Source organism: Myotis davidii, unplaced genomic scaffold, assembly GCF_000327345.1.
Source record: "Myotis davidii unplaced genomic scaffold, ASM32734v1 scaffold332, whole genome shotgun sequence".
Taxonomy (NCBI): domain Eukaryota; kingdom Metazoa; phylum Chordata; class Mammalia; order Chiroptera; family Vespertilionidae; genus Myotis; species Myotis davidii.
Window position 1 is genome coordinate 2,968,035 of NW_006285779.1, and position 12,548 is coordinate 2,980,582.

Here is a 12,548-nt window from a genome sequence, read left to right on the forward strand (position 1 = left end):
TTCCACCAACTACTAAAGCCAAAAGCAGCAACCAGAAGCTTCCAAAGCCTCCGGTGAGACTGGATACTCCCTCTTCGGGTGCTCCCACTCCGCCAGCCACGTGACCTGGACCACGCGGGTCCCACGCTGCTGCCACTGCACCGCTCAACAGAGAGAAAGCTACAAGACTCAGCGCTACCTAGTCAAGACCTCGCGGACTCCAGGCTCTCGCCAGTCACCACCGAAAACCCGCACAAAGGCCCCGCAGACACTGGGCTGGCGGACCCCACGGACCTCTCTACCTGGAAACCTAACCATGGCTGGGCCCGGAGCCCTGTGATCCTCCCACCCCGGCTCGTGAACCAAGTCCGGGACTCACAGCGCCTGTTGCCTTGGCGAACTTATTGGCCACCTCCGAGAGTTGGTTGTCGCGCAGAAAGCCGAGCACGAGGGGATACAGGTCGCTGGGAACCACGCGGGGTAAGCCGGCGGCCGCCATCCTCCGGGCAACACGCGTCACTACCGTTGCCGATGCACACGACTCAGGAACTCAGGGACCCAGAGAGGTCGGGGCGGAGCGCGTTACGTCATCGCGCCGCGCGGGCGCACAGCGGAAGGGGCGGGCGCACTCCGCAGGGATGTCCCGCCTCCACCTCGGAGGCAGGATCTACGCAAAATCTGTAAGCTCTTTCCGTTCCCACGTGTCGCCATCTTGATAAGGGCGGAGCCCGCCGCCCGCCACTTTGCGAAGGCGGAGCCTGACGTCAGGGGTCACGCCCTTGGCAGTGGCGGGAAAACGGCGGACTTCCCCCGTCCTTTCTCCCGAGGCACCTTTCCTCCCGCGGCGTTTCCAGCTCCTCGTTCGGGATTAGCCTTTCAGGGAAGTGAGTGGACCGGCAGGCTGGAGCTGTCCTGGGACTGCCTGGACTTGGTCACAAGATCTCCAGGCGCCCCGATCCGCTCTGCCAATGGATTCCCACTTTCCATCTCACTGCCTCCCATACCCACAGCGACCCTTTCTCAGATACCACCCCAGCCTGTGGGACTTCCACCTTCACTGCAGAGGTTCCTGCAGATCATCTGTGGTCAAGATGGGGTGTTGATCCCCCAAACTGAGGCTAGTAAGCCAGAACAAGAATAGGGAAACGGGCAGATCGTGAAGTCACCAAGTAGTTTACAGCCATCTAGCAAATGGCAAAATCCTATCTTCACTAAACCAAGGACACTTACAGGAATGTAATGGTGGCACCTCTCCCCAGCCAGAGGGTAAATAGCCTAAATCACCCTACTCAGGAGATAGGAGATAGATAGCAGAGATCCTATTAGTGCCATTTGTGCCTACTACACCCAAGGGCAAATGAAGTTAAGGGAATAAATCCAGTTTTGGAACATCAGCATAGAACTAATCATCTATTGAGCTCATCCTATAACACCTCGCTAAAACTCCCAGCCTTTAAAAACCTTCAAAATGAAGATACTACAGTGCAGTCTCCTTCCAGGCAGCACACCTTGCCTTTCCCTTCCCGCTCTTCTTCCCCCACAGGCATGCAGGTCCTAACTAAGGGACTCCCACAAGACTTGCATCCAGGGAGCAATGGGCCCTGAACCTGTCCCAAAGGCCCCCTTTTTTCTGACTTCTTAGTGAGCCAAAGCAGCCCAGTCTAGGCTCATTTCACTGTCTAGTCTCTCCTGTTGTTCTATCCTACACCCTTCCGTTTCACTGTTCCCAGTTTCAACAAACATCCTCTAAAACAGCGGTTCTCAACCTGTGGGTCGCGACCCCTTTGGCGGTGGAATGACCCTTTCACAGGGGTCGCCTAAGACCATCCTGCATATCAGATACTTACATTATGATTCATAACAGTAGCAACATGACAGTTATGTAGCAATGAAAATAATTTTATGGTTGGGTCACAACATGAGGAACTGTATTTAAAGGGCCAGAAGGTTGAGAACCACTGCAGTGAATCACCTGGACTTGTGCTGTGAAATCTTTCCTGTACAAAGTCAAGAACCCACACGCTATCAGCTGGCCCAAGGCAGGCAGACTCAGGGCCAGGTCCCCTTTCCAGTAATAAAACTGCCCACACCCACCCCCATCATGTCCTGCCCATGAAACCCTATCCTCCACTTATTTTTAATGGTATAACTAATATTTTGTTGTCATTTACATTCAGATGGTAGTGGAGTATATAGTCTCTATGCTTGATCTTGCTTTTATGTAAGTAAAAAAATTTCAAAAACTGATAACTGTTTTCAGAAAACATCAATAAACTAATTCATTGATGGTGGCTTCGTTTTTCCTTATTAGCTCCAGAAAACTCACCCTTTTGTCCTTTTGTAGTCCTAGATGGTTTGGCTCAGTGGCCTGTGGAATGAAGAGTCTTGGGTTCAATTCCGGTGTAGGGCACATGCCCAGGTTTCAGGCTCGATCCCCAGTAGAGGGCATGCAGGAGGCAGCCCATCAATGATTCTTTTTCATCATTCATGTTTCTATCTCTTCCCCTCTCCAAGCAATAAAAGTATATTTAAAAAACAAACAGCCCAGCCAGCATGGCTCAGTGGTTGAGTGTGACCTATGGACCAGGAGGTCACGGTTCAATTCCCGGTTGGGGCATATGCCCAGGTTGCAGGCTCAATCCCCAGACAAGAGCGTGCAGGAGGCAGCCGATCAATGATTCTGTCATCATTGATGTGTCTCTCTCTCTCCCTCTCCCTTCCTCTTTTAAATCAATAAAAATATATTTCAAACAAACAAATGAAACTGGAAAATTGGCTGTGACCAGTTGCTCAGTGGTTAGAGCATCAGCCCATGGACTGAAGGGTTTCAGGTTCGATTCTGGTCAAGGGCACTTACCTCGGTTGCAGGATCAATCCCTGGCACATTTGAGGCATGTGCGGGAGGCCACCAGTCAATACATCTTTCTTATATCAGTGTTTCTCTGTCTCCCCCCTCCCTTCCACTCTTGCTAAAAAAAAAAAAGGAAAAAATATCCTCAGGTGGGGATTAACAAGAATTGAAAGGTTGGTATGCATTTGACTTCACACTCTGCAGCAACATCCTAATAGTCATCCACATCTACTTCAAGTAATACCACATTGGAATGCTTCAGAGAGGAAATTTTAAAAAAAGCTTTATCATTTTGCCAAACCCACACCATGCAGCTGAGAAGTCAGCTACTACAAGTTTATCTCCTGCACTGTTCAAGGCTTCCTCAAAAGCATACTTGCTCTTGATCTGCTTCACCATTTTGTCATCTGAGGCCTGATGAGCAACCATTAAGAATCGATGGAAGTGGATGCAAAGCAGCAGACCAAGCTTGGAGAGCACACAGCCTGCCTTCTATTTTTTAAAACTATTATTTCTTTAAATATATGTTTTACTGATTTCAGAGAGGAGAGGAAGAGATAGAAACATTAACGATGAGAATCATTGATGGCTGCCTTCCGCATGTCCCACACTGGGGATCAAGCCTGCAACCCAGGCATGTGCCCTTCACTGGAATTGAACCAAGGACCCTTCATTTTGCAGGCCGATGCTCTATCCACTGAGCCAAACCAGCTAGGGCCTGCCTTCCCTTTATAGCGACAGGGTAGCTGGCCCCCCCACTTACTTATTCAGTCAAGTCAGCTCCATGAAGGTAAAAGGGGTTGTGCACCAAACCTGAAAGATGCAGCAGCAATCTCTTCAAACCACAGACCTGAGAGTTTATACTGTGAACTCTCCCTATGAGAACTGGAAAACTACCCAATTTTTCCCCCTTTGTAATGAATACTCAAATATTCTAATGCCCAGGCCTGACAAGTCAATTTAAAAGTCTATCATATTTGTTTACATTAGCAACAGACAAGAATCCCTTCAATCCCATACACTATACTTTGACTACTTCCCATTAATGCCCCTCAAAAAGGGTAAGGATGTACTTTTCAGGGGACACACTTCTTTGTCTTTTTCAAAATAGGCATTCCTCTCTCCTAGATATAACTCCTACATCTATCTCCCTCTTCCCCAGAAGTCAATCCACATGCATGCATTACTTAAACATCTGAGCAATGCTCTAACCACCTAGCAACACTGTCCAGGGTTCAAATGCTGCCCCCACCACCCGACCCTCTGAGAAACTGAGAGGGAACATCCAGTGGCTGACACCTGCACACCCCCTACTGGAGATCAAGTCACAATCCCCAGTATGTGCCCTAGCATTGAATCGGCATCCTTTTGGTGCACAGGACAACCAACTGAGCCACACTGGCCGGGGCTCAAATGCCCTTTTAAAGTTTGAGAAGCACTGCCCTGATGACTGATTTCACTGTCAAAACACTCAAGGAGCCAAGTTTCAAGTCCAACAGGATTTTGCACCTGATCAAAGAGGGGTCCCAGGAACTCAATGGAGGTAAACGTGACACTGTGTTGAGGAAAAGTGAATATGTCTGGTATTAACACCATAGAAAGAAAGAAGCACAACACATAGATGTTCTCTCTAGTTCATATTTATTATTAGTCTGCATAGTGACTTTTATCATCCAAACACAGGGGGAATCCCTCAATGTCATCCATCTCAAATAGGAATGCAAATTAACTTGTTTCAATGCCTGTTATAAAAACAAATACCCTTTTAAAAAATCTGATTTAACACATTTTTTTATTTCACTTTTTCCATTTCTTTATAAAACAGTCATCTCCTCACTAGCAGCTCTCTCCCCTAGAGTGGGGAAGGGGGTTGGAGATGGTTGGACACCTCCAAAAAAAGGGGGAAGGGGAGAAGGGCCCAGGGTTACCTCCTGAGGTTCTTCTGGGCCTGTTTCAATAATGTGTCAAAGTCAAGAGAATCAAATTTGCTCTTTACAGGAGCAGGGTCAAAGTCTTCCCAGTTGGAGTCTATAAAGGTAGAGAAAGACAGACAAACATCAAGGTCTCTGACCACACTTCCCAACCAGAGTCCTCAGATGGCCAGCCACCTCCCATCCCAATAATGACTTTAAGTCATCCCACCCCTTGGTTCCTTCATGTGTCAGATGAATAGAAGTCTGCTGAGCCCACTCTCAAAAGGTTGGGAACCCTTACACCAAAGCCTCAAGGCCTCCCTCCACTCACCAAGATCAGAGTAGCTTCTCTTGCAGAACTGCCTGCGCCCCCCAAAGCAGAGATCAAAGGGCTGCTCATCTGCCTGTCTCAGCTTGTGGCCACTTTCGATGGCTGCAAATGCCTCCTCAGCATAGCGGTAAGTGACGAAGCCATAGTTGTCACTGGTGGGTGAGGCAGAGGCTGGCTATTGGGGCACATGCCACGGAAAAGAAACACCCACCAGGGTACAGAGGACTGGGGTGATTCTTCTCATTCCCCAAATAGCCAATCCTCTGAATGAAAAACTTGGGCAGCACACCAGAGCAAGGGGGAAAGACGAAAAAACCTCAGGGCCCAAGCTTACCCTTGGACACGGAAGTGGATGGTGCACTCCTCAATCTCTCCGAAAACAGAGAACCTCTGTTTCAGCTCTGACCGAGTCATACGGCCAGGTATCTTCCCAATGAAGACCACTCTTCTCTCTTCCTATGTTGGGACAAGGGAAATTTACATACCATGAGCCAGGGCCAGAACTAAAGAAGGCTCTGAGCTTGTGGCTCGGGGGCAAACTCCCCCCACTCCCATGACCTGTTCCTCTACTCACTATTGCACGCTCCTTCTGCAGCACTCTCTGCCTTTGGTAATGGTCATGTGATCGATAAGAGCTGTACCTGACAAGAGAAGGTGCCATCAGCCACCCAGACATTAGACAGCTTAAGTCTCTGAACTCTCAGGCACTTACACCCCAGATGCACTGACTCCCTGAACACATGCTCACCGCCGTCTCCTGTCACTTCTCCGGCGGGGGGATGGGGAGCGGGACCGGCTTCGGGAACTAGATGATGAGGATGAGGAAGATGAGGAGGAAGATGAGGAAGAGGAAGAGCATCTTCGGGAACATCCAGAGGAACTACAACTGGACCTAGAGAATAAAGGGGTACATAGGAATGCTGGGAATGGTGCAGGTATATACTACTTACTTCACCTTGGCAGCAGCCCTGCCTCCGTCTCAGGAAGCACAGGACCAAAGGCAAAAGAAAGCTGAAGAGGTCTAGAAAAACTCTTCAAAGATGACCAAACAAAGCCCTGATGAACTTTAGATGTATCTGGAATGTTTCAGAGTATTTTGGCATAGGTCATATTTCTTTTCAATTATGCAATTAAAGATTGAAAAATATCTAACAAATCAGAAAGAAGAAAAATAAGTGAAGACTAAAAGAGATAAAGGATACCTTATCTAAATAGAAAATCTGGTTCTGTTACTAAAAAAAAAAGTACTGCCAGGAAATAGATGAGGCCACAGGGACACCCAAAAGAACTGCCCAGACTCTTTCCTCAACAGATTAAAAGGACTGTCTGCCATTAACAACCCACAATCCCACCTTCCCACATACCACCAGGAAAATACCAGAAATGAGGACTGATAGAGTATTCAAAGGATTCAACATGGTTAAGATCAAATTCTAACGTTTCCCCAAGGCAGGTCTCAAGGAAGCAGAGACCTCAGGGACACCCCAAACTCCAACAGAGCACAGAAGCTATTCTCTCACAGCTTGCCTCCTTCAACAATCCAGGGAAGGCAGAGAAGACAAAAGCCGAAGACAGAAACAGGAGCCTTAGTGCCTGAAAGTACCAAACTCAATGTGCAAAAAAACTTCCTAAATGGAGAGGACCTAATAGACCATTAGAGCTCACCTTCGCCATCTCTTGTGTGGGGGGGAGAGGGACCTGGACCGGGATCGGGATGAAGACGACGATGAGGATGAGGAAGAAGATGCTTCACTGGTCCGGTTGGACCCAGAGCTGACAGAACTGCTGCGGCCACGGCGGCCCTGCCAGCCCCGGCTTGGGGGGCTGGCTGACCTGCAGGCTTTTCGATAACAGCGCATTGACCGCTTGGCTGAGGGCTCAAGGGGAGTCCTAGTGTTCATGTCATTCCGGCAGGGCGAGGCCTCAGGGGACAGCAAGGCAGATGGGGCAAGGCAAGGGGCTGGGAGATCTGCCTGCTCTTTGCTAGTCCTGTGATCAAGTGGCTCTTGGGAGGCAGCTGTGCCTGGAGGAAGAGGGGCGACTGGGCCCAGGGACAGGACAGGTTTGATGGTGATATCCTGATGGCGTTTGACGTTCCATCGGGAGCCTGCCTCTGGAAAGACTAGAGCAGGAGTCTTTTTGGGGGGGCTTCTACTCCGGACACAATAGTCATGGTCCCCAGAGCCCACATGGACCGGATTAGGGCCATGGACCCCTTCTTGGAGGCGGGCTGCAGCTGGATGTTTGGCCTCTGTAACTCCTTCAGGCTTCAAGGTTCCCTCCTGAACGATGGACTTAGGAGATTTGACTTTGGCCAGCAGGGAAACAGCAGCCAAGGGCTTCCATAACTGGTGGGGAGGGGTAGCTGGAGGGGTGAGCCCTGTGAGGGGAGGGAGGATGGAGATAGCAGGATGAGATCCGATTCTACACTTCCAAACACTGTGTATGTAAGCTCCAGAGACCCCCACCTCATCTCACAAAGTACACCACAATGGTCCACAGCCCAACTTCTCCCATTGTTGCAACTACTCCTTCCCCCAAGTTCCCCATCTTGGGGACCAGCAACAGAAACCCCATCAGCCAGGGTCTTCCTGAATCCTTCAACCTTTCATTGCCCCAACCTAACTGGTGACCCGGTCCTGCCCAGCCTACCTCTCCATTCCTAGACCCCTCCACCCTACTCCAGCACTGCCTGACTTCTGGCTGCATCTTGTTGGCACGTGTCATCATCATCTCTAATGATCCTCTACCTTGAGCTTCACACCTGTCCACCTGTCTTCTACATTGTTGCTGGAGGGAGCACCCAAAAACCAATTCAGTAAAGTTTTTTCAATTGCTTCTTCCATGCACAGGATAAAGTCCAAATAGCTTACCATTACAAAGTTCCCATAATCTGACCTTCTACTTACCACTCCAGCTTTTATCTCTTGCTTTAGCTCTGCTCACCACCCTGATCAGCCACTATACCACAGCCAAACCTAACCACTTGCAATTCCCCAAAACATACCAGGTTGATTTTATTTCTTCAGTTCACTCTAGATGCTCATCTACAGAATTCTCTGTCCCCTAAACCTACCTGATTGGTATCAGTGATTTTTCTCAAGCCTCTGCTTTGGAGATTATCTTCCATACAACCCATCCCTGACTGTCCCCCTTCAGACCCCACTTATTTGACATACAACCTCTGATACTAACGAAGTCATTTTGCAACTTGCCCCTGGACTGTGAGAACCTCAATGATGAGAATCAGATTGGGCTCTACAAACATTTACTGCATAAACTAAACAAAGACAGTTCCCCACCCTGAACCCACCTGCCACGTTGGCCAGTTCTGGGGCTTGTAACCGGTCTAGGGGCCTCTTCTCCTGGGGAGGGTCAACGCTGCTGGCAGGGGGAAAAGGGAAAGCCTGGTTCATTGCCTCCTCAACATCTGTACATCTGCTTTCCTCACAAAGCAATGGGAGAGGGGTGTGTGCAGAGGAATGGGATGCACAACCTGCCCCTATCATTCTCCCCCAGCACAAAAATAGTCTTGGTGACTGAACTGCAGGTTGGGTCTTAGCTCAGCTCTGCCCAATGCCAGGAGGCAACTCAACTATAATCTTAAATACCCCCCACCCACCTCCTTCAAACCAGGAGCTTTACCTGCCTGGCTCAAACCAACCCAAAATCAACGTGGAGAGAAATATGCTTGGCAGAACAGCATGGCATACCATGAACAAGAAAAATTTTAAGAAGTCCTCTCAGTCCTGGAAGACTGGGGAGCAAGGTGTAGGGTGCCTGTATCCTCCAAGGAGTCAGGGAAGCCCTAGCCATGAACATCTTCCCCCACTTATCTTAAATTATCACCAGTGTTGAACAAGTTTAAACCGTGTTCAATGAAAACCCCCCAAAGGCATGACTTGTCAGAAGACAAAAGGCCCCTCTAGGACATTTGGAACCCCAGAATGGAATCAACCAAAGTCTTGGTACGCATCCATCCTCCTACCTCACCACCCAAAACAGTGCCCAGTAGTGATGAGCTGAGCATGGGGATGTGGAAACAGGAAAAGACTCTAGAGCTGACTAAACGTCACTGCAACAGAGGCATCCAATGAATGATCCTGGAGCGCCGGCCGGCTGCTGACCAACAGCTGTAGGGTAACTCGCTCACACGTCTCCATACTTACCCTGAGTTTCCTACAGCCAAGTTGTCAGCAGGAGCCGGGGGAGGGCACTCCTTTTTGGCTGCAAAGAAACCATACTAGTTAAAAGCCCAACCAGATGTTCCAAATTGAGGAGGTATAGAAGGGCTGGCTTTGAGACCCAAAGGAGGAAAATCTACTTTGCCTACATATTCCACTGGGCTCTCCCCAGAAAGATCCATTTTTCTCCAGTGTGTGCACAGGTACTATTGTTAACCATGTCTCTTCTCTGCTCAGAAACATCCACACTACCCACTGAATCTGAGATAGAGTCAAACTTCTGAGCCTAACATTCAAGGTTCTTCATGACCTGCCCAACTTCCTAGTCTTATAATTTACACTCGTTCTACACTTATATTTTTGTTTTGCCTTGAACTATAGATACCCATTACCAATTTAGGAGTCATTTCTGCAGACTTTTCTTCCCAATTAGGTACGTTCCTTGAGAACAGGATATAGTATCAACAGCAGCACCCTGCCTTGCAATGAAAAAGCTGAATTATCCATTGCCTTCTAAATACACCACACTCCGTCATTTCTGTGTCTCTGCCTTTATTCACCACATGCATTCTATGAAGGCCTATCTTTAAAGGCCTACCTTGCGAGCTACTTCCCTCTAGAAAACATCTCCCCATTGGTCTACTCTTTGTAATACTTGCCACGCTGTACCCTCTCCCTGGCTTAGATGGCATCACAGGTGGATCTTGTCTCCCATTCCAATTAGGGGACTGCTCTAGTGGCTCAGGCTGTCCTTCCCCTAGTTTAAATAACTATAAACTGGGCCCAAAGGAAATAGTAATTTTAAAAAGGGGTTGGAGCAAAGCTCCCCAGGTTCCCTCACCTTCTGATTTCTCAAACTGCTCCAGCAGACTGGACAGGTCCGATGCCTCGATTCCTAGGGAAGCACACAACACAGGATTGGAAAACAGCTCCTATCAATTGAGTACACAGGTCCCAGGAAGTCCCAAATCACGTCATTTCTCCCTTTATGCTCCCCCTGCTCACTATACTAAGTAAATCAAGACAGGAATACAAAGCAAGAAATAAACAAACCCAGAGCTCTGACTCTCAAGAACCCTCCAAAGAGCCCTAAACGGTTTGGCTCAGTGGATAGAGCGTCTGCCTGGGGACTGAAGGGTCCCAGGTTCGATTCTGGTCAAGGGCATGTACCTTGGTTGTGGGCACATCCCCAATAAGGGGTGTGCAGGAGGCACCTGATCAATGCTTCTCTCTCATTGATGTTTCTAACTCTCTATCCCTCTCCCTTCCCCTCTGTAAAAAATCAATAAAATATATTAAAAAAAAAAAACGTCCAAAGAAATCCAAAGGCCAGCCCCCCCAGCCAGGTACTTTATCCTAATCTCTGGAGGACATTCTCCACCCAATCCCAATTCCCTTCTTCACACCAACAGATGGCTTGCCACCAGTTGACCCTGCCTCCACTAACTTAATACCAGTTGACTCTGATGCCAACTGTGTGGCACTCACCAATCTCACTGATGAAAGCCTGTACCACATCCTCAGGATCCTGGATACGGGGGGTAGGCAGGAAGGACAGTTTCCTTAGGCGGGCTGGGTGGACAGCAGGCAACTTAGTGACAGTGCTCTGCTTTGGAGTGGGAACAGCCTTGGCAACAGGTGAGGGGGTCTTCTCCCTGGACTTGGTCTCCTGGGTCTCAAGTTTTAACCTCTCTGATGCAGGCTCCTCAGTAGCCACACTCTCAGCAGACAGATATGGTGAAACCTTACTCTGTGGGCTTTGCACTGGGGAGGATACCTTGTGTTTCAGATGGGGAGATGCAGGGCCTGGTTTGACCTCCACCTTGGTGGGCTCTACCTGTGGAGCTCCCTGGCCAGTTGATCCCAGAGTGAGGGGAGGAGCCATCGGTACAGGCGGTAAACTTTCAGGAGGGCCAGCTGGGATGCCACTGGGCTCCACCTTGGGTGGGGGAACAGCTCTCCCAACAGAGGCTACAGGCAAAGGTGGTGGGGGCACAGTAGGCCAGAATGGAGGGTGTTGCAGCCCTGCACCCCACCCCATGGGCCCATAAGTACAGCTAGAGTTGTAAGGCGGGACTGGGGCAGGAGGGGGTACCCAGGGCACATTGCAAGTGGGGGGAACAGCATAGGTGCCAGGGGTACCAGACACTAGGGGCACTGTTGGTGGGGGCGGCAAACAAGGATAGCCAGAAGGAGACACTGGGGGATAACAAGGCCAGGGTGGCATGGGAGCATAGTGAGTATAGGGATCAGGTGGCACTGGCCCCACAGGCATTGGAAGACTAGGAGGCTGCAAGGTTGGTGGGGGTAGCATGGGAGTCATGCCCAACCCACCCGGTGGAAAAGGCACAGCAGTGGGCATTGTGGGGGGCATGGACTGCACAGCAGGAGGTGGAGGTCTCACTAGCAGTGGCATCTCTTGGGATGGCACCTGCTCAGTGGGAGTTGAGGCCACAGATTTGCTTGTAGGTGGCTCAGGACTAGGAGAAGCAGGACTGGGACCACCCACAGGCACAAAGCAAGTCTCCGGGCTTCTCTGCAGAGGTGTCTTCTTGGCTGGAGCTGGTGGGATGACAAGACAAGGGATGTCTGCTAGCCCTGTGGGGGTTTCTGGGAGGCTGGGCCACTTCCCAGATGGGAGCTGGGAACTCCTTTCTTCTGCCTCTGCTTGGCGCTGCTGCCTTCGTCGCCGGTACTCAGATAGACTAAGAGGCCGAGGTCTGGTTTCCTGGGTTGTGGCATTAGTATCACCTTCCACCTTCAGAGGACCCACGATCTCCTTGACTTCAGAGATGATGACCTTTGGGGGGTCCAAGGACTCTGACTCTAGAAGGAGCTGGGGGGCTGGACTCCCCTGGGCTGATGACATTGCACCACGTCTGGGGTCAGTTGGCCTAGACTTAACTAGCACAGGCTTAACTGGAGCCAGGTCATTGGGAACAGAGTCAACTGGTGCTAAGTTGGTGGAGACAGGGTCAACTGGTGGCAAGTCATCTGAGACAGGAACAACCACTGCAGGGTCAACTGCTGGAGAGTCAGCCAGGACTGGCTCAGTCAACACTGGGTCAGCTGGAAGAGGGTCAACCAGCCCTGAGTTGGCTGAAGCAAGGTCTACCAATGCAGGGTCAATCGATACAGGGTCACCTCGAACAGGATCAATTGCAGAGGGATCAGTTTCAACAGAATCAAGTGGCATGGGGTCAGCATGAGCAGAATCAACCAATGTGATAAGGGATGGAGCCGGGTTAACTTTGATGGTGTCACCCAGGTTGGGGTAGAGGTCGAGAGGA

At 49.9% G+C, this 12,548-nt stretch overlaps 2 protein-coding genes and 1 pseudogene across 4 annotated transcripts in view; all 3 read right to left on the bottom strand.

Moving 5' to 3' along the window:
- NOLC1 (nucleolar and coiled-body phosphoprotein 1) overlaps positions 1 to 566 on the bottom strand; it is an 11,873-nt gene extending 11,307 nt beyond the window's left edge. For 2 of the 3 annotated variants that reach the window (XM_006756495.2, XM_006756494.2), the window contains exon 1: positions 359 to 564. In XM_006756495.2, coding sequence (XP_006756558.1) covers positions 359 to 478 — 120 coding nt within the window. In that variant the 5' untranslated portion in view covers positions 479 to 564. Of the gene's footprint in view, positions 1 to 358 lie in introns of all 3 variants that reach the window. The other variant, XM_006756496.2, reaches the window with a different exon arrangement.
- A 1,679-nt stretch (positions 567 to 2,245) lies between these two features.
- Positions 2,246 to 3,269, bottom strand: LOC102763272 (annotated as a pseudogene).
- A 1,183-nt stretch (positions 3,270 to 4,452) lies between these two features.
- PPRC1 (peroxisome proliferator-activated receptor gamma, coactivator-related 1) overlaps positions 4,453 to 12,548 on the bottom strand; it is a 10,740-nt gene continuing 2,644 nt past the window's right edge. The window contains exons 5-14 of the mRNA XM_006756662.2: positions 10,747 to 12,545; positions 10,100 to 10,153; positions 9,244 to 9,301; positions 8,388 to 8,458; positions 6,740 to 7,454; positions 5,823 to 5,966; positions 5,649 to 5,715; positions 5,409 to 5,530; positions 5,075 to 5,226; positions 4,453 to 4,858 (exon numbers count right to left, since the gene is read on the bottom strand). Coding sequence (XP_006756725.1) covers positions 4,755 to 4,858; positions 5,075 to 5,226; positions 5,409 to 5,530; positions 5,649 to 5,715; positions 5,823 to 5,966; positions 6,740 to 7,454; positions 8,388 to 8,458; positions 9,244 to 9,301; positions 10,100 to 10,153; positions 10,747 to 12,545 — 3,286 coding nt within the window. The 3' untranslated portion in view covers positions 4,453 to 4,754. The remainder of the gene's footprint in view (positions 4,859 to 5,074; positions 5,227 to 5,408; positions 5,531 to 5,648; positions 5,716 to 5,822; positions 5,967 to 6,739; positions 7,455 to 8,387; positions 8,459 to 9,243; positions 9,302 to 10,099; positions 10,154 to 10,746; positions 12,546 to 12,548) is intronic.